This window comes from Leptosomus discolor, chromosome 25 (genome assembly GCF_034619465.1).
Source record: "Leptosomus discolor isolate bLepDis1 chromosome 25, bLepDis1.hap2, whole genome shotgun sequence".
In the NCBI taxonomy this organism is placed as follows: Eukaryota; Metazoa; Chordata; class Aves; order Leptosomiformes; family Leptosomidae; genus Leptosomus; species Leptosomus discolor.
Genome location: NC_141415.1, coordinates 2,326,905 through 2,350,742, shown reverse-complemented (window position 1 = coordinate 2,350,742; position 23,838 = coordinate 2,326,905). Strand labels below are relative to the sequence as shown.

The 23,838-nt window shown below is 51.2% G+C and overlaps 1 protein-coding gene, 1 pseudogene and 1 gene segment (V, D, J or C); 2 read left to right on the top strand and 1 right to left on the bottom strand.

The window, feature by feature from the left end:
* On the bottom strand, nt 1-303 carry LOC147413652 (feather keratin Cos2-3 pseudogene; annotated as a pseudogene).
* Nucleotides 304-3,774: 3,471 nt separating this feature from the next.
* Nucleotides 3,775-23,838, top strand: part of LOC104344451 (T cell receptor alpha chain MC.7.G5-like) — a 158,231-nt gene continuing 138,167 nt past the window's right edge. Inside the window, exons 1-2 of the mRNA XM_086478160.1 lie at nt 3,775-3,814; nt 3,914-4,214. Of these exons, the coding sequence (XP_086334286.1) occupies nt 3,775-3,814; nt 3,914-4,214 (341 nt within the window). The remainder of the gene's footprint in view (nt 3,815-3,913; nt 4,215-23,838) is intronic.
* Nucleotides 12,384-14,130, top strand: LOC147413651 (T cell receptor alpha variable 4-like). The segment is given in 3 exon segments: nt 12,384-12,435; nt 13,027-13,322; nt 14,074-14,130. Coding segments are annotated over 3 exon segments (405 nt in total).

The window sequence follows — 23,838 nt, the reverse complement described above, 5'->3', positions numbered from 1 at the left end:
TCACAGGAGGTACCTTCTGCCACCATAGCAGCTGGAAAAGCCGGAGAGGTCACAGCAGCCAGAGCTGATGGGCACACCATCACAGCTGAGGATGCTGCCAACAGCAGCAGAGGTGGAGGAGCCCACAACGGTGTTCTGCAGGAAGGAGCCGAGGATGGGGCCAGGCAGGGTCACCACCACAGCAGGAGGCTCAATGATGACAGTGGAGTCCTGGCACTGCCTGACACAGGGCTTGTTGCAGCTGTTGGCCAGCGGGGTTGGGCTGCAGGGCCAGCATGGCAGGCACAGGTTGTAGCAGGGCATGTCTTGAGGCTGGAGGTGTGTCACGGTAGGGACCGACACCGACAAAAAATATATGTAAGAAGGCAGCCTTTATTAAGTTACAAAAAGCCAAGATGGCCGAGATGGTGCAGCAAAAAAAGCATACCCTTTTATAACCTTTCTTATCTGTCCACTGGTTCATGCACTAAGGCTGCTAAAATGATTCTCTCAGTACCTCTGTCCATTCACCTCTATTCAAATACTCATTGGCTAGAGCTCCTACTGTATTTCCCACTTCATTCTCTTGCCAAATTTCTGCTCTGTGGTATTCACTTGTTTAGTCTCTTGCTCAGTCTCTTATCACCTCCTCAAACCTGTTTACAACATTATTCATCCACTTCTTTCGTCTTCTCACAGGTATACTGGGATACTGTCGAGGCAAATTTCATCTTCCTCAGCCAGGCTATCCCCAACGGAGGTGCACCTGGGAGAGAGGGCAGGAAGGAAGCAGAGCACAGGGGTGAGTGAGGAGCAATCTGGTTGCCCTGTCACAAATGAGCCAAGGCCAATACTGAAAGGGGCTTTGGAAGCTGTGGCAGGAGCCACACGGTCTTCATTGTCCTACAAATAGCAGCCTGAGCCCTGGACACTCTTTCCAATTTTATAAACCAGAAGCCCCCTCAACCACTTTCCAGCCTCTCTCTAAGCAGACCTTCTCTGCACCTCCCTCTATCATGACAAGGAGATCCCAACCCCAGTACAGGTCACAGCCAGTATCAGATGAGATGTCCCTCAAGGGGAGATCTCACTTTGGAAGAGGAGGAGAAGAGGCTTCGGACTCACCTGGTTCCCAAGGAGAAGGAGGCAAGAGAAGTGAATGAGAGAGCAGGGACTTTATACCTGCTCTCCATTGCTGCAAGACCAGAGGCACCCTTTGCAGAGGTAGCAATTTTCTGACAAGGTCATCTGAAATGTGAACCATCACATCTGATGATATAGGCTGTGCTTTGGTTTCTGTCACTGTGGCCTTTTAATTTCCAGGTTTGTTCCATGTCCATTCCCTGACGAAGTTTTGGTCTGATCACTGGGATAAAAGGCCCCAAGATTTTTCAGACAGGAATGCAGCAGTGCAAGCAAAAGACTTACCTCAAGTGCTGGGCAGGTCTGGAGCAGGCAAGTGAGGCCTGCCTGGATCACTCTGGTGGAGGTGTTTGAGGTGTTGTTCATGCTGGTGGAGGTGTTTGAAGCTGCAATCATCCTCAACTGGCTGCCGTGCATGAGGATGTGCCCTGTCCTTGTAATTCCCTTCCTCCTCAGCTCACTCCAATGGTCATTTGCTGTTTCTACACCACCTGTACCCATTGTGCTGCTAGGTTTGGACCCCACCCTGCCTAACAGTGACCTCAGGAAAATAATCTGGCCTGTTTTCACTCATCTCCTTTCTGTGCAGTCTGTGAGTACACAAATAATTCTATGGACTTGCCTGGGGCCTTGTCCTTCCCCAGAATGCTTTGGCCCTCCTGCAGTTGTCCTCAGATGTATTAGCAGAGTCCATGTTTTATTTTATTCCTATAAGTGTTATTTTCTTGTGTGCTTTTGTGAGCAGCTGGATTTGTGTGGATGAATGTGGAAGCACAAAGTTGTGCATGATTCCACACCAGTGTGCATGAGCCTGTGAGTGTCCATGTCCTTGTGTGTCCCTCATCACAAGGAATCATGCTGCTCATGGCAGGGATACTCTCCACTCCTCTGTCCACGAGCACCACAAAGCACCAAATTCCCAGGGTCAAAAGGAGCCTGAGAGTAGCTGAACAGGGGTGGCACCAGACTGCTAGAGATCTGTCCAGGGAAGAGGCCCTGAAATGCATCTCTTGTGTCCTGAGCCTTCCTTCTCCTGCCCCTTCACAGCTCACACTACACTTTTGCCCATTGCAGGCACCAACAAGGATGGTTCCACAGAAATTGTGCTTTGTAGTTTAATTCAGTGTAACAATATTGGGAGTGCCTCAGAAAGGCTGGCAGTCCCCTTTCCCTGCCTCTCCAGGCCAGGACACAGCTGCTCTCCCCAGCACTACAGAGTTCAAAAGGATGGGGATTGCTCTATGGGCAAGGGGAAAGGATCAGGAATCCTGCCGACTGTGTGCTGGCCACCCCTGAGTGCATCTGCTTCCAATGCAGTGTTGGTGCTGTCTGGGGTGGGGCCCTCTCTCGTGTCTAAGCCCACGGCAAATGTACTTGTGTAGGTCATCGACCTGGTGTTCTGTCAGGCAAGTTGTGAGACTTATCCCAAACAGGTGCTGAATGAAAGGAATACAGAGCCTGACATCGCTGTGCGGGAGTGGAAGGGACAGTCCCTGTGGTTTTAACAAAGACAGCCAAGGAACTGGTGGTTACCTTGGAATTCAGCCCACAAGGACCTTCATGGCCCACACTGAAATCTCAGTCTGAGTGTCCAGCGACTGTACCTGGGAGGGAAGTGACCCTCGATTCAAGATGACAACCTCCAAAGTCTGCTGCTGTCCTACAGCGGTCTCCAGAAGAGAATCTACTTCCAGGGACCTGCACACCCATGGACACATTTGTCCTCACATCCCCTTTACCACAATATCACTGTTAGGCATCGTGCTCTGACTGCAGAGGGGCAGCTGAAAGGAGGCTTTCAGCCTCCTCACTGCCATCCACAGGAAATCTGTGGCCGCTCTTTCCAGCCCCTGAGCTCACAGGCAGCTCTGGGAAGCTGCTCCATCTCCTGGTTCGGGGCCCTGCTGCTGTCCCAGGCTGCAGCTGGCGCTGTGCAGGCTGATTCTTACTGGGGTGGCCTTGCGGGAGCCAAACTTGTGCCCATGCAGAGCCACTGAGCACTCGCAGCCCGGGCGAGACCCCGAGCGGTTCCAGCGCAGGGCTGAGCCCCGGGGCGGAGCTGGCGGCGTCGGAGAGGAGCGGAGGCGGCGGAGAGGAGGTGTCACCAGCTGAGAGGAGGTGTCACCAGCTGAGAGGAGGTGTCGGCGGCGGAGCAGGGAGTCGGGGCTGGCGGGGGGCAGCGAGGCGCGGCCGGCGGAGCGGCGGGATGCGGCGGTGGCGGGGCGCAGGGCTGGCGGGGCTGGCCGCGGTGCTCCTGGGTGCGCGGGGCTGGCGGCGGCGACGGGGACGGGGCCGGGGGCTGCGTTGGGACTGGAGCTCACCCTGGGGTGGGGCCCGCAGGTCCCTCGAGGTTGCCGTCCCCTCTCTGGCTTCTTCACGGGCATCTGCCCATGAACCATCTTCCCGACGGTCCCTCCCTCTGCTGCCATCCCACATTCCCTCAGAAAACTCCTCGCCCTGTTCTTTCTGCAAGCGTCCTTGTCTCCTTCTTTTTCTCTGTGTCTCTCCTTACAACTCATGTAGTCATTACTTCTCTCTTCTTTCTGTCTTTCATTTGTGCCCCTTTTTCTTCTTCTATGACTCCACACTTCCAACTATCGTTCACACATTCATCTCACCACCAATTGTTAATGGACACTTCCATTAGTGCACATGTTGACATCCTCTGCAAAAACTTCTCTTCATCATCTCTGTTTGTTCCTGACTGCTTCTGCGGGATTTGTTCTGGGAAAGAGCAGGCAGGGCAGGGCAGAAAGCAGGTTTTGAGGTTTTTTCTTCTTTTTCCCCTCAGCAGTATCTGCAGGCAGAGCCGAGGTGCAGCAGGAGCCGTCGGCAGAGACCACCGAGGGCACCGGCATCAGCATCAACTGCTCACACCCCAACATACAGACCAGCGACTACATCTACTGGTACCGCCAGCTCCCGGGCCGAGGCCCCGCATTCATCACGCTCGGTCTCAAAGGGACCAAAGAGGTGTCGGACCCGCCGGGGCGGCTGTCGGTGGCGGCAGACCGCCGGTCCAGCGCCCTGTGGCTCGCCCGGCCCCGGCGGGGGGACGCGGCGGTGTATTACTGCGCCCTGAGAGACACGGCGAGAGGAGCCGGGGCTGCGGCCGGGCAGGAACCGCGGCGGGCGGGGCCGGGAGAGGGGGGCGGGGCGGGGGAGAGGCTCCAGCGGTCCCGCCAGGGGGCGCTGCCGCTCCGCCCGCCGGCACCGCCTCGCCTCGCCCGGCCCCGGCCCCCGGGACGCTCCTCCCGCCCCACCGCCGCACCGCCACCAGCCTCGGGCCCGCCGGCGCCCCGCACCCCCACGCCCACCAGCCCCGGCACGTCCCCCCGACCCGTCTCCGGGGCCGCCCACCGGCCACAAACCTTCTCCCGCCCCTCACCCCCCGTCACCCCCGCACTCCCACCGACACGCAGACAGAAATCCCCCCTGACAGTGGTGGCGGCGGTGGAGGGGGAGGAATGGCGACGGGAGCGGGGGCGGTGTCCGGCGGTGCCCGCCAAGGAGCGATTGCAGCCGCTGGCTCCCGGCGAGGAGCAGCGCCTTTCTGCTCTGCCCAGGGAGGCTGGCAGCAGAGACCCTCCTGCCCGCGGGCAGCCGGGCAGCCCTCGCTCCTGCCGCCCGAAGCGGCTACTGCCGACAGGGAACATACAGGGCCTCTTCTCGGGCTTCTCCCCTGCCCCACCAGGATAGCCAAGACCACCCTGAGCAGGGCCTTTCCTCTGCTCTGTAGCCACAGGGACTCCAGGGCTAACCTACTAATGCAAAACTTGCCTTAGACATAACAACCGGAAGGTGTTTCACATTTTGTTGCTTTGTAGAAGCTCACATACGCAATTAAAACCTGCATCCTCCAGCTACAGCTTTCATGGAGCTTTCAAAAATGTTCCTGCTGGAGTTACAAAGTCATCCTATGGAGTCAGGAGTTAAAGCTCCACACCAACAGCAGAAGAGAATGTTGAGGTCCCGGGAACCTTTAAGCACTCCTCACAATGCCTCAGGGTTCAGATGTTTAAGAAGGGAGAGAAGCCCCCTGTGGGGACAGGGAGCATGTCAGAGGCTGCAAGGCAGGCTATCTCCATCACAGAGGGAGTTGAATGCAGGCACCTGTCTCAGGCTGGGCACTGGATGGCAGTTCACCATGGACACTCCTGCCTTGCTGTGGGCTGGTTGGGCTGATTGTGATCTCCAGGAGGAGTTAAAAGCAGTTAAATGGCCTGCAGCCTCCTATTGTCTGGCAGCAGACTGCTTGATCTCTCCTTCAGGCTCCTCCAAGAATTTTCAGGTGCCCCGGGCCCCTTTGGCAATGAGATCTGGAGCTGAGAAACAGCATTCTACAGCAGGGTATGTCTGCCTGAGAGGATGCTCAAGCACCTTGTGACTTGAAGAGCTGTCAGAAGCCCAGGTGTGGCCTGACTGCCCAAAGGTGACCATCTCAATGCTGGAAATCCTGCCTCTGGCTCTTACAAACCTGGAACACAGCACCAGTCAATTTGGTGTCTTTCCTTGGGCTGAGCACTTTAACAACTTTAAATAGTCTCCCTAAAAAGCATCGTTGCGGATAAGGAGTGGGTCCCAAGCATGGCTGTGTCAGAGGAGGCTCTTCACTCCCACCTGTCAGCTATTTACACAATTTGGCAAGATTCCTCCCCCCCCCCCTCCCCCCGTGAGCCTTCTCTTCTCCAGGCCGAACACTGTCAGCCCTCTCAGCCTGTCCCTGATGATTTGGTTAAGAGTAATGATGTGGCAATTGCTTGTCTGTCCTCTCAGGGACTTTCACTGAAACGGTTTCACAAACCCTGAGTCAATGTTTGCCTGTCAGAGTCCTCTCAGGGCCTTTCAAACAGTTTCACAAAGTTGCAAATATAGGTAATTTATTAAAGCGACAGATATAACGTATACAGAGTTGCTCTTGATAAATGCCCTTACTGCAATATCACTATTATACTATAATAATGCTGGCCAAGCTTTCGTGGGTGTTCTTCACTAGGGGTGAAAGCACATTTCTTACCAAGAAGACGTCCCTATCTTGGGTGGAGGAGAAGGAGCACAGCCTGTCGACCGTCTCTTCTAGATCTTCAGTCCCTTTCTACCAATTTTTACCCCGTGTTCTCTTTATTTACTAATTCTTTGTTTCCCCTCCCACAGGTTACATATAGTATGATTTAGGTGGAGAGTTGAGTAACTTAGTCATATATGTACAGCATGATCTCTAGAATTCTCATTAACATAAGCAGGGGTGTTAATTGTAATATCAATTTTCTAGGTAATTAAGCAAAAGTTTCCTGGAAGATTCCTGGGAATCGTAGCCTTCAAAGTTTTGTGCTGAATAGTTTTTTCTGCTTGGTCCCTCACACTTTAGCTAAGACAGAGTTGCCTTGCTCATGCAAGGCTCCCTCTTTCAGCTGTTATCTCCATTTGCAAGGTTTGTAGAAGGGAGAAACAGATACCAGCTTCCTTATCTTTCGCTGGTTTTTGCAACAAATGAGCAAGTTGCTCAGCCCTCATCCTTGCTCTATCCAGAGCGTGATAAACATGTTGCTTTTCTTTGCTTAAGTCAAAACTTACAAACCTAGCATCTCTCCACAAGTCCCTGCACCATTTTGCTGCACTTGCTCCAATATCTTTCTTGTACTGGGAGGCCCAGAACTGGAGCCAGCACTCCAGATGTGACCTCACCAGCACAGAGCAGAGGGGAAGGATCAGATCCCTTGTCCTGCTGGTGGTGCTCTTCCTATGCAGCCTAGGATGCTGTTGGCCTTCCTTGCCATGATGGTCCAGTGCCACAGCAGATACAGGAAACAGTCCTGAACTGCTGAAACTCAGTGGGACACGGCAGTGGGTATTAGGAGACCTATGCCAGCTGCATATCCAGCTCTTACTCTTCTTCAGCATCTATCAAAGACCACTGATGGAGAGGGGGCACTTGGTAGGAGACATAACTGCTCCTGTGGTTTAACCTCATAGCCAAAGAAGCCCAAGGAAGGAAAATATCTTGCTAGCCCTGCATCTGGGGATCAGTGAAAGCCTCAAATAGAGAGCAAGACCCATCAGCCAGGCACCAAACAAGATTCTCTGTTGAACTACTTAAGCTGTCTCCCTGATTTTCACATCTCTCCTCCAACTCTCAGGAGTCACCAGTGCTTGGCCTGGGGCAGGGGGGGTGGGGTGATGTTCCCGTGTCCCTCAGTTCCTGTGAGTCCTCTGCCCAGCACAGAACTGCTGGTGGCTGCATTTCTGGGATGCGCATTTCTAAGATCAAGTTTGTCCCTCTGTGTACACATCTGTTGTTATGCTAAGTCTGTTTTGGGAAGCAAAGAGCTGTCTCTGGAAAGCATCTGTGAGGGAATCTAACAAAAACAGCCATGGTGGCAGGCCATAATGCTCTAATTACCGGGGTGATGTCAGCTCTGTAGGCCATGACAGCAGTGAGGCCTTCTGAGGTGACAAAGAGAGCTCAGTCTCTGACTCCCGAAGAAAAATGTCTCTATGGGGTATTGGAAGATGGATGAGAAGCCCCATTCCCATCTGCATGGATAAGAAAGCTATGGATAAGAAAGCTATTTGGATAAGAAAGATTGCACCTGGAGGTAGATTTCAGGTCTGTCCTCATGCTGGGATTTTCCCAAAGACCTGTGAGGGTGGATTGAGGATTTTGTAGGAAACACAGGACATTACAGAGGACAAACAATACGTATGTTGGAATATCAGGGCACAGACTAACTCCTTCTAGAATCACATTTCAAGAGAGCTGGGTGCTTTTTTACACTCACCTTACATCTCAAAGTGATTGCTCGTTTGGACAATCTCTCCCTTCGCCTTCATGTTTGTAACATTTCCAGTGTCCTAAATAGTGAATGCCATGGTTTAGCATTGCTGCAGGTGTTGCAGAGAGACACTTCAGAGGCTGAGCTCAACAAGCTCCCCTCAGAGCCCAAACTGAAGAGATAATATTTTTTCTGGGGACAGGAGCCTTTCAGCACCTTGAGGAACTCACTCATCTGAGGGACTTCAGCAGAGTTTGCTGTCAGGGTATGTGTAAGTTGAGAGTGTCTGATTCACTAAAGCTGTCAGATCAAGTCCCTTTTGCCTTCAAAGGGAAGAAGTAAAAAGGAAAGTGATAAATGAAGCACACAATGACACCAGTCTCTCGATAAGTGATAAGGGAGACAAGGAGGGAGGCCAGAGCTCTTCAGCCACTCATTGATGGGCCATTAGGAAACTGTAGGTGTAGTGTTGAAGTGGGTCAGGCTGAGCTTTGTAACAGTGACAAGAAGTGACTTCACTGCCTTTCCCATGTGTGAGTGCCACAAGGTCTGAGTGCCAATAGCTATCTAGAGACTGGGAAAAACCTGGGGAAAAAAAGGGGTTGCCATAGGGATTTTAGACCTGAGTGCCAGGAACTAGATGGATCATGGTGTATGTGGCAAGATCTAAGTTCCAGTAACTTTAGAAGAGGCCACTGGTCACAGGGCCTGTCAGTCTCTCTGCCAGCGGCTGCAGGGTCTGGGATGTGAGGTCTGTGTGCCAGCAACTGGAGAGGGAAGAATGTGTCAGAGGGGTCATACCTCTGGCTGTGAGCAACTGGAGGAGCCACATTGCCCACGGATGTGTGAGATGTGCAAGGACCAGTGACTGGAGGGACCATGGTGTGTTTCTAGATTCTCTTAGTGAATTGAACGTGATGTGCATGGGTGTGTATGTGGCATTTAGTAGCATATTTCCAGCTGGCCTGGGCAGTGAGTGGGAGGAAAAGCTGTATCTAAAGTCTGAGCCAGAGGTGGGCGAGGGAGCCCACGGCCAGCACATGAATATTAGATAGGGTTGATGTTACCAAGCCATGGTAACATTTGAGGCATCCAAGAATGTGGACCCCTGAAGAGTGTGAGGGGTCAAAGACTGTAAGAAGAGCACATGATTGCATGCATCTGTTTGCTAGTGAAGGTCTGCTTTGGAGAGAGGGAGAAAGCTGACACTGTCTGGAAGGTCTGAAAGGGACAGTTGGGGTCTGCAGGTGTTGGGATGTTCTTTGGCTCTCTGAGAGCTACATCCTTCCAAACAATCTGCAAATATGAGATCTCCAACTTTTGGCGCTGGCTCTGGTACCAGCAGAGGAAAGGCCAAGCTCCCCAGCTGGTCTCATATCAGGCAGTAGCTGGCTCCAAGCCGAGCGGCCGTCTCACCACATTGCTGAACACCACGGGGAAATACAGCGTCCTGCAGCTGGAGGAAGTTGAGGTCTCTGACAGTGCCTTGTACCTCTGTGCTGTGCAAGACACCCTGGTGCAGCAGGTTCCTTGGCTGTGCAACAACCCAGGGGAGGGAGGGCAGGTGTGTGTGGTGCAAGGTTGACCTTGGAGGAAGGGTCTCTCAGCTCTCCCCTGGCAGCACTGCTTTCCCTTTGCACCCACACCTCTGCATGCCGTGATCCCCTGACGTAATGTTTCCTGTCCTTTCCAGACATCAAGTTACACAGACAGTCTTAGATATTCCCATATCACACTAAATGAGGGCATTGTTTTCTTATTGCCAATGCATGGGAAGCTCTGCTGTTTGGTAAAGTGCAAGCAGCACACACTCAAGCCATTGTGTTTACCTATTAACCATCTGTATCATCTTAACCATTGTTAATACCTGCAGTCACATCCATCCTCTGTGACAGTAACTGGGTTTGTCTTGTTTCGAGATGGAGACACCTTGAAACTGGTTCCATTATGTTATTTCCCTCCTGGGCTTCAGCCATGGCAGTTGATGTAAAGAAATGCTGTACCTTTTCTTCTCCAATCTATTAGTATGACAATAAATCAAAACAAACACAGAGAATGAAAAGCTCAAGTCAGGCAGCTCCCAGCATGGGGCATCCATGGGCCCTCATTCCCATGTTCTCTCTGGGGAGACAGCCCCCAGCAGCTGTCTCGTCCCACTGGATTATTGCCCCAATGCATTGCTGGGGTCATAAGGCATTCCAGTGGGAGCTGGTCTTTTCCTCACGCTCATCCATTATTATGAACGGGAACATTTGTTACCAAGTGTCCTGTGTCTGCTCAGTCCCAAATGATCAAACTGTGCCTGGAGCAGTGCTCTCTTTCCCTAATGCATTAGTCTGTCCTTTTTTCCATAGGCACAGAGGCGGCTCCTCAAGGGAAACATTTACATGAATAGCACCTGCTGCAGAAGCTCCCCATGCAGGGACAGGCACTGTCCCTCACTCTGCTGAGTAAGTGTGGATACTCAACACAGACTTCTGCTTTACAGACAGCCCTCCTTCAATTAGTCACATGTGTGACATCCCAATGCCTGTGCTAACCTGGCCCTTGGGCAAGCACAGGGTCTACCCTAGTGTAACAGCCCAGTCCAGGGAAAGGCTGCATTGCCATTGACCAACAGGAACATTGTGTGCACTTGATGTGTAAGTGGGAGCCACACACCCCAGTCCCCAAGAAGGAAGTTCCCCAAGGAAGATTGCCAGGCAGATGGTGACCTGAGCCCATAGCAGGAGCTTGTGAGTTTCTAAAATTCAAGTGCAAGTGAGTAGGCTAGGACAAGAAAGCATGAGCAGGGAGGCAGCAGTGAGGATGACCCCAGGTCAGGCAGTGCTCACACTAGCAGGTTGCATGGACGCAGGTCCTCATCGATGATATTTACCACCTCAGTGTCTCCTGAAGGAGCAAAATGGCTGGGCACAAGCAAACCAGGACATGTATGGGGTGTATGGAAGACAAAAATTGATGCGGGCAGTCCATAAAGGGAATAGGGGAGAGGCTCCATTGGGCCTGCTACTGACAAATGAGTAAGAACTGTTGGATGATGTAAAGTTCAAGGGCAGCCTTGCCTGCAGTGACCAGGAGATTGCAGAGTTTAAGATCCTCAGAGGACTGACCAAGACAAACAGAACAACTACTGCCCCTGACTTCAGAAGAGCACATATTAAAGTGGTCAGGGACATACCTGCTGGGCAAGATGCCATGGAAAACTGGAGCACAGAGGATTCCAGGAGAGCTGGCTAACCTTCAAGGACAGCCTTCTCAGAGCACAAAGATTCCTCTACAACGTGGAGGGAAAAGTACAGCTCGAATGGAAAATTTAAAGGTGGGTAAAGGGATTCAAGGAAGTTATCCCTGAGCCTATTGATAGCAAAAGGAAGGCTAAGTAGATGAGCATTGATTGCTCAGTGAGGAAGGGGGACCTGGTGACAAATGACATGTACTCAACGCCTATTTCTCCTCAGTTTTTACTGGTACGGCTTCTCCTAAGGCCTACCCTGAGCCACCTCACAGACTTTTGGGGAACGAAGCAGTGCCCACAGTACAAGAAGAACTAAGGAGCGCTTACTACCATCTGGCATACACAAGTTGATGGGATCACTTAGCATGCATCCAAGGGTGTTCAAGGAGCAGACTGGCCAGTCTCTACTGAGTCCCTGGAAGGAAGATGGAGCAAATACTCTTAGAAGCCATTCCTAAACTCATGAAAGGCAAGAAGGGGGCTGAGAGCAACTCATATGAGTTCAGTGAGGGCAAATCATGCCTGACCGACCTCACTGCTTTCTATAAGGAGGTGACTGGCACTGTGGGGAAGGGGAAGGGCACTGGCTGGGGTGTACCTTGATTTTAGCAAGACCTTTGTTACACCCTCATGGGTGCACACACATGCACACCTATACGCACACCAAAGTATGCACACACACACAGGCATACTCACAGAGATATGTGTGCACACACATTCTCACTCATATGGGCACAATCACACACGTGAGCTTGCACTCACCGAAAGAGTGACTCATATGTATGTGCACACACATTTCCAAAGGAGCCCATATGCAGACACAGGCACAGCCACCCCCAATACCAACATGTATGCACAGGTATTCAAGCACACATGCTTACACATATGTATACTCCTAGCACACACGTATGTGCAAACTGATTTACGTGAATGCTCATGTACAGAGATGTACACACATAAAAGCACATGTCCTCAGACACCTATGCCCACACACTTCCATATACGCAGACAAATGTCACCGTCTGTGCTCACCTGCACAGAAGCGTGTGCATTTGTTATGACATATACACAGTCATGAATAGACGTGACAAAACACACCCCCCGCACCATTCGTGCAGAGTCGTGCGGGGCTGAGCCCTGGGGCGGAGCTGGCGGCGGTTGAGAGGAGCAGAGGCCGCAGAGAGGAGGCGCATGGAGCAGACGGCTGGGGCTGGCGGGGGGCAGCGAGGCGCGGCCGGCGGAGCGGCGGGATGCGGCGGTGGCGGGGCGCAGGGCTGGCGGGGCTGGCCGCGGTGCTCCTGGGTGCGCGGGGCTGGCCGGAGTGCATGGGGGCGGGGACTGTGCCCCGGGTGTTCCTCGGAGAGTCCAGAGCCAACTCTTCCTTGTCTTCTTTAATATGTCTTTCCCGCTCCTGGCCTCTCTGCCGTTTCTCATCCCCCTTTCCAAACCGTCCGGGTCACCTCTTGCTACTCTCCCTATTCTCCCATCTTCTCTGTTGGCACGAGCCTGCCTACCTCTATGCCTGCCTTTCCGTGCAACCTCTCCTACCCCTATGCATTCAGTTTTTCTTCTTCTTCTAGATTCAGCCTTCCATCCTTCACTGTAACACACTCAACTCTCCTGTCTCCTCTCCCTCTTGCCATCCATCCATCCATACACTCACCTGACTTTCATTCCACCTCTCCATCAATTTCAAATTCTGTCACAGATTTCTAACCTCACTCCACACCCTCACACAGGATCCCTCTCCATCCTTGACAAGCATATTGTCCCTGTTTGTTCTGGTCCAGCTCTGTCTCACTGCAAGTCTTTCCAAGGATCTATCTGGAAAAAGAGCCATCAGAGCTGGACGATCTTCCATGATCTTTGGGTTTTCTTTTCCCTTCTCTGCAGTGGCTGCCGGCAGAGCCCAGGTGCAGCAGGAGCCGTCGGCAGAGACCACCGAGGGCACCGGCATCAGCATCAACTGCTCACACCCCAACATAAAGACCAACGACTTCATCCTGTGGTATCGTCAGCTGCCGGGCCGAGGCCCCGCATTCATCACGCTCGGTCTCAAAGGGACCAAAGAGGTGTCGGACCCGCCGGGGTGGCTGTCGGTGGCGGCAGACCGCCGGTCCAGCGCCCTGTGGCTCGCCCGGCCCCGGCGGGGGGACGCGGCGGTGTATTACTGCGCCCTGGGAGACACGGCGAGAGGAGCCGGGGCTGCGGCCGGGCAGGAACCGCGGCGGGCGGGGCCGGGAGAGGGGGGCGGGAGCGGGGGAGAGGCTCCAGCGGTCCCGCCAGGGGGCGCTGCCGCTCCGCCCGCCGGCACCGTCTCGCTCTGCCCGGCCTGGGCCTGGGCCTGGGCCTGGGGCCCCTTCCCCCGCCCAACCGGCATCGGCATCACCAGGCCCCCCTTGAAGTCAGTGTCTGAGCTCAGCACCTCTTCGTACTGACAGCTGCTGCGGATCTGTGCTTCTGAAGGCAGCCAACAGCCACGCTTGGTCAGCATCAAGTATGGAGAGTGAGATGGTCTGTGCAAAGCAGGGAGGGGGGTAGGGTGTTTCCCACAAAGTTCTCTTGCTTCCCCATAACAGGCTCAGAGTTTTGGGTAACGTGGCATCCCCTGGCCTGTCTGTAAAGGCCTGCCAGCATTGGCTCAGAAATGCATCACAGGGGGCACAGATTCCCAGTGGTTTTTCCCTTTCCAGGGACACGCACTAAGATCTACAGCCAAGGCTGTTGTTGCCACTAACAGTCTCCCTGGACATTCAAAGTAGGCAATTAGGAATGGGGCAATTAAAAAAACAGTGCACCCAGGAATTAGCAGACATAGAATCACCTGCAATGGGCATCAGCCCTTACAAGGAAAAGGTCCATTCCAATAAACCAGAAATGTCTGTCAGAGCTCTGTCAAGTTCTCTTTACTGTGGTCTACCACCAGCTCCTCAGCCCTAGCTGGGCCACACTTTCATCTGGGGTAAAGTGGTTACTTTGCCTTGCAGCAGTGATTGATTTTATTCTTCTGACACCAACAAACACAAAGGCGTTACCCCAGCACAACTTTGGTTCCTCCTCTTGCCTGGGTAGCTGCCTCCTGGACTTGAGAGAGTTGTTCCATACAGGGCAGTACATTGTCCTGAAGGAAACACAGAGTCAAGCAGGGTGACCTGCCCAGGTGGCATGTGGCCCTGCTTGTCTTTGTCTTCTCCACATGTCTCCTAACCATGGTGGGAATAGCCTCATTCTTGTCACTGTGGGGAGTGAGCAGCTCCTGAGAATCCTGATGTAGTTCTTCCTTGGCAGGCTTTTCTTCTTGGAGATCTGCTGTGCCACCACCATTGTCCCATGGATGCTGGGGACTTCCCGTCACCTGGACTACCATTTGTGTTTCCTACTTTCATTTTCCTACTTCTTCCTGCGCATGACTGTGTTCACGATCCTCTTAGCCATGTCCTTCTATCATTATATCACTATATGGAAACAGCTCAGTGAAAAATGGTATAATGACAAAGAAAGTCTACTTCCTGCCAGTGCTGGGAGTGTGGACAGCAGGCTTTGTGGTCACCTTCTCCCAGGTGGCTCTGCTGCTGCAGCATCCTTTCTGCATCAAGAAGGCTGTTAACAATTTCTTCTGTGATGCTGGGCCAGAATAATCATCGCCTGTTGGGGTAGGGTTGACCTTGACCGGCTGTCAGATGGCCACCAAGCCACTCTATAACTGATCTTCCATCAACAGGACAGGGGGAGAAAATAAGATGAAAGGCTCATGGGTTGAGATAAGGACAGGGAGATCACTCAGCCATTACCATCATGGGCTAAACAGAGCTGACTCAGGGAAATTAATTTCATTTATTGCCTATTTAGAACAGATTAGGACAAGAAGAAAGAAGAATAAATCTAAAATTACTTTCCCCCCACCCCTCACATTCCCAGGCTCAACTTCACTCCTAAATTCTCTGCCTCCTCCCTGCAAGCAGCACAGGGAGATAGGCAATGGGTGATGTGGTCAGTCTGCCACTCCTTCCTTTACATGCTCTTCCCCTACTCCAGCATGGTGTCCCTCCCACAACAGACAGTCCTTCATGAACCTCTACAACACATGTCCTTCCCATGGGCTGCAGTTCTTCACAAACTGCTCCAACCTCCTTTCCATGGGGTGCAGTCCTTCAGGAACAGACTGCTCCATTGTGGGTCCCTGTGCGGCCACCAGTTCTGACAGAAAACCTGCTCCAGGATGGGCTTCTCTCCACGAGGCCACAGGTACTGCCAGGAACAAGTTCCAGTGTGGGCTCTCCACTGGGTCACAGCTTCCTTCAAAGCACATCTACCTGCTGTGGTGTGGAGTCTTCCACAGGCTGCACAGTGGACGTCTGCTCCACTAGGGACCTCCATAGGGTGCAGGCAGACAACATGCATCATGAGAGTCTTCAACATGGGCTACAGGGGAATCTCTGCTCCGCTGCCTGAAGCACATCCTGCCTCTCCATCCGCACTGCTCTTGGTGTCTGCAGAGTCATATCTGTCAAATAATCTCAATCCTCTCTTCCTGCTGCTGTTGTGCAATGGGTTTTTCTTCTTCTTAGACTTATTATCACAGAGGCGCTACCACTGACGCTGATTGGCTCACCTTTGGTCAGTGGCGGGTCCCTATTAGAGCTGGCTGGAACTGTCTCTGTGTGACATGGGGGGCAGCTTTTGGCATCTTCTCACAGAATCTATATCTGCAGCCCCCTTACTACCAAAATCTTGCCCCATAAACCAAATAGATTCCACCCATCACCTCTGTGAATCACCTGTTTACGAATTATCATTAATGAACACATTCAACACACAATCTATAATGTTCACAGACTTCACTTACAACAACAAAAAGAATAGCTCACACCAAAACAAAAATAATACCATCACAGCATCAACAAAGGTAGACAATTTACATGCACTCCACCCCTCCTCCCTTCACCACAATTACAACAACAGAATTTCCCCACAATTATTCCACTTTCTGCTCTCCAGCAATGTTCAATCCATGTTCCAGTGTTCCCTAGGGCTCAATTTTAGGGCCAGGTCTCTCGAATGTTTTTATAAATTATCTCGATGCAACAATCAAATGTACGTTAAGTTTACCAATGATACTAAACTAGGAGGAGCTGTGGACCCCCTTGAGGGTAGGGAGGCCTTACAGCAAGATCTGGATAGACCAGAGAGCTGGGCAATCACCAACCGTATGAAATGTAACAAGAGCAAGTGCCAGATTCTCCACCTGGGATGGGGTAATCCTGGTTATACGTAAAAATTGGGGGACAAGAGGCTGGAGACCACCCCCATGGAAAGAGATCACAGAATCACAGAATGGTAGGGAGTTGAAAGTGACCTCTGGAAATCATCTAGTCCAACCCCTCTGTTAAAGCAGCTTCACCTACAGCAGGTTGCACAGGATTGTATCCAGGTGGGTTTCATATATCTCCAGAGAAGGAGACTCCACAATCTCTCTGGTCATCTGCCCTCAATGTAAAGAAGTTTTTCCTCATGTTCATCTGGAACTTCCTGTCTTCCAGTTTATGCCCATTGGCCCTTGTCCCATCACTGAGCACCACTGAAAAGAGTCTGACCCCATCCTCTTGACACACACTTTAGATATAAGCATTCATAAGGTCCCCTCTTAGTCTTCTCTTCTCCAGACTAAAGTGTCCCAGGTCTCTCAGCCTTTCCTCAGAAGAGAGATGCCCCAGTCCCCTAAGCATCTTTTTAGCCCTCCACTGAACTCTCTCCAGTAGTTCCTTCTGTCTCTTGATCTGGAAAGCGCCAAACTGGACGCAGTACTCCAGATGTGGCCTCACCAGGGCAGAGCAGAGGGGAAGGAGAACCTCCCTCGAGCTGCTGGCCACATTTTTCTTAATGCACGCCAGGCACATTGCTGGCTCATGGTTAACTTGTCCACCAGAACTCCCAGGTCCTTCTCTGCAGAGCTGCTCTCCAGCAGGTCAACGTCCAGCCTGTACTGGTGCATGGGGTTATTCCTCCCCAAGTGCAGGACCCTACACTTGCTCTTGTTGAGCCTCATTAAGTTCCTTTCTGCCCAGCTCTCCAGCCCATCCAGATCTTGTTCAATGGCAGCACAGCCTTCTGGTGTGTCAGCCACTCCCCCCAGTTTTGCATCATCAGCAAACTTGCTGAGGGTGCACTCTGTCCCTTCATCCAGGTCATTGATGAATATATTGAACAGGACTGGACCCAGTACTGACCCCTGGGGAACAATGTTAACCACAGGCCTCCAGCTGGACTCAGCACCACTGATCAGAATCCTCTAAGCTCTGCCATTCAAGCAGCTCTCAATCCACTTCACTGTCCACTCATCTATCCTATAATTCCTAAGCTTACCTGTGAGGTTGTGATGCGAGACAGTGTCAAAAAATTTGCTAAAGTTGAGGTAGACAACATCCACTGATCTACCCTCATCCATCCAGCCAGTCATGACATCATAGAAGGCTATCAGCCAGAATGAGCTGTTCCATCACCTTCCCAGGGATGTAGGTGAGGCTGCCTGTCTTGTAGTTTCCTGGGTCCTCCTTCTTGCCCTTTTGAAGATTGGAGTGACACTGGCAGTCCTTAGGCACCTCTCCTTTGGCACTTCACCATGACCTTTCAAAGATGATGTAGAGCAGCTTAGCAATAACATCTCCCTCAACACTCTCAGATGCATCCCATTGGGACCCATGGATTTGTGGGTGTCCAGTTTGCCTAAATGATCTCTAACTCAATCCTCCTTGACCAAGGGAAAGTCTTCCTTTCTCCAGGCTTCCTCTTTTACCTCCAGGGCCTGTGATATCTGAGGGCTGGCCTTAGCAGTAAAGACTGAGGCAAAGGCAGCATTCAGTAACTCCACCATCTCTGTATCCTCCATTACCAGGGCACCCACTTTCTTCAGCAGCAGGCCCACTTTTTCCCTAGTCTTTCTTTTGCTACTGATGTACTTGAAGAAGCCTTTCTTGTTACCCTTGACATCCCTTGCCCGCTTTAATCCCAAAGGGGCCTTAGCCTTCCTTGTTGCATCCCTGCATACTCTGACAACTTTCCTATAATCCTCCCAAGTGGCTAGTTCCTTTTTCCACATTTTTTAAACTCCCTTCTTCCAGTTGAGTTTTCCAGAAGTTCCTTGCTTATCCATACAGGTTTCCTGCCTCCTGATTTCTTCCTCATAGGGGTGCACCAATCTTGAGCATGGAGAAAGTGGTGCTTGAATACTAACCAGCTCTCTTGGGCCCCACCTGCCTTCTAGAGCCCTATCCCATGGGATTTCTCCAAGTAGGTCTTTGAAGCGGCCAAAGTTTGCTCTCCCGAAGTCCAGGGTTGTAATCCTACTGATTGCCCTTTTTCTCCCATTCAGGATCCTGAACTTCACCATCTCATGGTCACTGCAGCCAAGGCTGCCCCCAGACTTCATATCCCCAACCAGTCCTTCTTTATTTGTTAGCACAAGGTCTAGTAGCACACTTCTTGTTGTCTCCTCCATCACCTCTTTCAAAAAGTTATCCTCAATGCTCTGCAGGAACCTCCTGAACCATGTCTAACTAGCCGTGTTGCCTATCTGAGCAGAGATCCCAGAATACAGGGTCTGTTTGCCACTGGCTTTGGATGAGCTGAGTATGTCTTCCTCAGCTCCAAGGGACAGTGACTGGAAGAGGAAGGGCCTTACTGCCCTGTGTCCCACCCTCCCATTACTTTTCTGCTTGTGCCCCCATCTTATCCCCTGCCTCCCAAGGCAATGCCTTTCCTCCTTGGCAACTCAAGACAATGTCCACCAAGAAACAGATTATGTGGAGGCAGAGGCTGGGATGCAGAAAACTTTAAGGACTCTTAGGTGGGAAAAAAGTTCACTTCTAGAGGATGCTGCTCGTGCAGGGAGAGCTCCAGCCACTGCTGAAAGTCTGTGCCCATCATCCACAGCAGAGATTCCACAGGGCATCCCTCTGCCTGCCCCACAGAAGCAGAGGGGCCAACAGGTGCGCCAGGATGACTTTGGGGGTCTTACAGTCAGGAAGAACAGAAGACAAGAAATAGATAGGAGAGAGTGGAAGGCAAGGAAGTTAGACTTTGGTCATGTTTTCAGAGAGCCCCAGTTGTCATCCTTTGGAAGGGCAGCACTGGATGCTCAGCCTCTCTGAAATCGATGGCCAGGAGCTCTGTCCTCAGTCCAGCATGAGCTTCAGGGCTCCTGAGGGTCCTTGTTTTGACTGTCACCAGTGGCTTCAGCATGGGGCGCACCTTCTGCCACCATAGTAGCAGCTGGAAATGCCAGAGAGGTCACAGTTGAGAATGCTGCCAACAGAATCAGAGTTGGAGAGGCCCACAAGAGTGTTCCACAGGAAGGAGCTGAGGATGGGGCTTGACAGGGTCACCACCACGGGGGAGGGCTGGATGATGACAGTGGAGTTCTGGCACTGCCTGGCACAGGGCTCATTGCAGCTGTTGGCCAGTGGGGTTGGGCTGCAGGGCCAGTGTGGCAGGCGCTGGTTGTAGCAGGACATGTCTTGAGGCTGGAGGTGCACCCGGGAGAGAGGGGAGGGGGGACGCAGAGCACAGGGAAATGTGAGGAGAGGTCTGCCACAAGTCCATCATCCCACCACTAGCATTTTCTCCTCAAACTATATAAAATTCTACCTCCACCAGAAGCTTCAGGCTGCCCAGCTTGGTGCACAGATGATGTCAAAATTTTGAGAACGTTAAAGACAACAGGCAGAAATAAGATGTCATTTTTCAGCCTGAACATAATAAGAAAATGCTGTGAAATGTCAAATTGCAAAACTTTTAAAATTCTTTGTGGGGAAAATTTGGACAGAGATCCAGCCTACCCAACACAACATTGTAAGACAACCAAATGAGTTGTATGGTAAGATGTATCCTCTTGTGACTTTATTGATGAGGACGTGGCCACTGTCTCATGGAAGAATGCCAAAGGGTGCATGACGCTGGAGTACAATAGTAATATTTCTGTATCTTGCTTCACAACAGCATATGCACACCTAGAGCTTTACAATCTCTTAGCTATTGATTGGTTCCCAATGTTGATAAGGAAGATTGTAGACTATGTTTCAATCCATTTAGGTCACTGGTTGCCATGGCTGGTTTATTGGCAAGTACCTTGGCATCTATGCTGTTTAGGACTTCCAGTCCTTCCCAAGGCACCAGTCACATCACTCTTTGATCATTTTGGAGATGTGACGGTCCGTCCATGTAACCATGTTGACCATCCTGCATAAGAGGTACTCAGGGCTGGTGAGCAGATAGGCTTAATTGCAGAGATATTAGTCTGCATTGACAATTCCACTCGTTTGAGAGACCATGATGGATTGAAAAATACTTGTTGTTGACTTTGTTTTTGATTATATAAGGACCGACATTAGAAATGTAAGGAATTATACTGATTGAAGGCCTAGTTAGTACATCTTTAAAAAACTGTGGGGAAATTTGTGGAGGCAGAGGTTTCTTATCCTTTGCAATCAGCACAGATGTCGCTCTGTCAATCACGAATTCAAATAATAATCATGTGCCTCTATGACCGCAAATGCAATACACAATTATAGGTTTGGTAAGAGTGAAACTGTATCAACAATCCAAATTTGATTCTGTTAGTTCGTAATACTCAGTATTATAATTATTTTGTCTAGAAGAGTCAACATAAATTGTTTTAATTTCAGTTGGCCAATGGTAGGCAGACCCATTATTTACTCGACAACTGATTTGTATTTTCTGTCCTGGAATGACTTGAATTTTAGCCATCCAGAGAGAATCATTCCAATTCCATTCACGTCTTGAATATGTTGCATTTTCATGTATAACTAAAGTGGAGAGATGTAAGTTTCCTTTGTTTTGTGGTGTTCCAGTGCTTTCAGTGTCTCTTCACAATGCATGATCCCAAGGGTCATCACCAGATATCATGGTGAGAATGGGTAGGTTCCTACCTCCATGTTGCAGCATGGTTTCTATATAGTTACAAACAGGTGCTTCAGATGGGGGTGTGGGGCTAGGTTACACAGTAGTTGGGTCAAGTTCAATCATATCTATCTTGAACCGGAAGGATAGCCCTATTTTTTGTTGCTGCCAAAGACAGGCCACAAGACTGGGTTCCACCAAGGTGAAATTATACCAACAATCCCACTTTTCAGCAGCACAAGCTTTTGCTAGTCTTGTCCTGAATGGGTCTGAGATACAATTAGATGTTATAATTTGCGTGGCCTTGCCATGTGTAGATCCGTTGATCATGCTACACCCCACTTGAATTTCTTCACCTGCTTTTCCTCTCGGGAGTGGGATCCACCTATCACCCCAGCTCCACTTCTGTCTGACAAACGCCTTGTCCCCATAATACAGTAGGTAGGTTAGTAGCTAGGTAGGTAGTAGCTGCTTTGTCCAGGGGTTGTTCACTACCTGGGCAGATTTCAGCTGAGGGTGTGTGACTTACAAAAACAACCTCACCTTACAGCCTTGACTGACAGAGGAGTACTTTACTGTAGAATTAGACGCATAGCAGGAAGGCTCCTCTCTCCATTGTATGCAAAGTACTCATCGAAATGAGAAATACAACAAAGGTTGTGGATTTGCCAGGAGGCTGGAGAGAGAGAAAGGTACTGCCCAAGAGCAGTTATTCTCAGTGCCAGGGCTGCTCCTTGGCACTTCTCTGCTCACTGGTTCCAAACACTAGGATTTTGCCTCCTGCCCCTGTCCCAGTTTCAGTCCCTTTCCTTTCTGCTATGCCAGCAGTGGCTGGGAAAGCCCAAGCCCTGCCTTTATGCCTTATGCAGGTGTAGAGCTGCACTGGGGATGGGGCTGCAGATCCCTGCACTCCACCACCCCACCAGCCTGCCCTGACCCAGCCAGCACTGAGCCAACCCATCAGAATCAGGACTCCATTCGCCTAATCTAGGAATCTATATGTTCACCCATTAAAATACTTTTCTTTCCCCCTTATCATCTTCCTCCCCCTGTCTCCAAGCCATCGTACGTGGAGAAATACTGAGCAGCTGCAGTATCAGTCCTTAACTGCTCTTAGTTCCTCCAGGAGCTGACACTACAGAACCCAGTGCTGCTGTGGTGACAGCATCCTGGCTGAGGTCTTGACCCAGCTATGGGCAGAGCTGGGGGATCCATGTCTCTGTTTTGCTCCTGGCCAGCCCTAGCCCTCGACACGGCTACACAATGGGCCACAGACCCTCATCCTGCTCCTCTTTGCAGAGCAGCCAAGGAGCAGGAAAGCAGCTTTTACCTTATGCCTTAGCACTGGCCAGGGTATCCTTCTCTGCATATGGTTAAATGATGAGATCCTCCCATATCCCAGTCAGCATAAAGCCAACTTCTTTGGAAAATACTAATAAAGAGAAAAGCTAAAGAAAGCATAGAAAAACTAAGAAATACCTAAGTGACTCAGGCCCAGCCAGCAGGGGTTCATGAAGGGCAGGTCCTGCTTAAACAACCTGATCTCCTTCTATGGCCAGGTGACCTGCTGAGTCGATGAGGGGAAGGCTGTGGATGTCATCTACCTGGACTTCAGTAAAGCCTTTGACACCGTCTCCCACAGCATTCTCCTAAGAAAGCTGGCGGGTCATGGCCTAGGCAGCTGCACACTAAGCTGGGTTAAAAACTGGCTGGACGGCTGAGCCCAGAGAGTGGTGGTGAATGGAGTTCAGTCCAGCTGGTGGCTGGTCACAAGCGGTGTCCCCCAGGGCTCAGTTTTGGGACCGGTCTTGTTTAATATCTTTGTCGACGATGTGGCTGAGGGGATTGAGTGCTCCCTCAGTGCGTTTTCAGATGACACTGAACTGGGTGGGAGTGTTGATCTGCTTGAGGGCAGGAAGGCTCTGCAGAGGGATCTGGACAGGCTGGATCGATGGGCTGAGGCCAGTGCTATGAGGTTTATCAAGGCCAAGTGCCGGGTCCTGCACTTCAATCACAACAACCCCATGCAGCGCTACAGGCTTGGGGACGAGTGATTGGAAAGCTGCCCAGTGGAAAAGGCCCTGGGGCTGCTGGTCGACAGTCAGCTAAACATGAGCCGGCAGTGTGCCCAGGTGGCCAAGAAGGCCAACAGCATGCTGGCCTGTGTCAGAAATGGTGTGGCCAGCAGGAGTAGGGAGGTGATTGTGCCCCTGTACTCAGCACTGGTGAGGCTGCACCTCGAATGCTGTGTCCAGTTTTGGGACCCTGACCTGGTTTGGGCTAAACCAGAACTATTTCTGTTTCAGTGATTTTACTTTTCAGTTAAGTCTCTTCTAACTGACTGGACTTTCTGAAACAGCAGCATGTTTTCCCAGAGAGTGACTGCTTCTAACAGTGCTAAGGCCTGATGTTTATAGTTCATACCAAGGAATGGGATGCAGAGAGGCCCCTGCTTACACTTGTTCTTGTAGCGACCAAGGTCACTGCTAAATCTTGTACTCCGTGTTGGGGTGCCGGGAGTGAAAAGGGTCGCAGGCACATAAAAGGTCACACCTGCAGGGAGGAGCGAACTGGACAGGTGACCCAAAACTGACCAACAGAGTATTCCATCCCATATACATCATATTCAGTATAAAGCTGAGAGATAACGAGGGTCAATCTCTTTGATGGCTGACATCTGAGGAGGAACCTTTCTGTTCTTCTGTCGTCGATCCCGATCCGTGCATCCCTCAATCCAGTGCCTGAGTCCAGCTCCTGCATCCCGTTCCATCTGCTGCCGAGTCCAGCCTG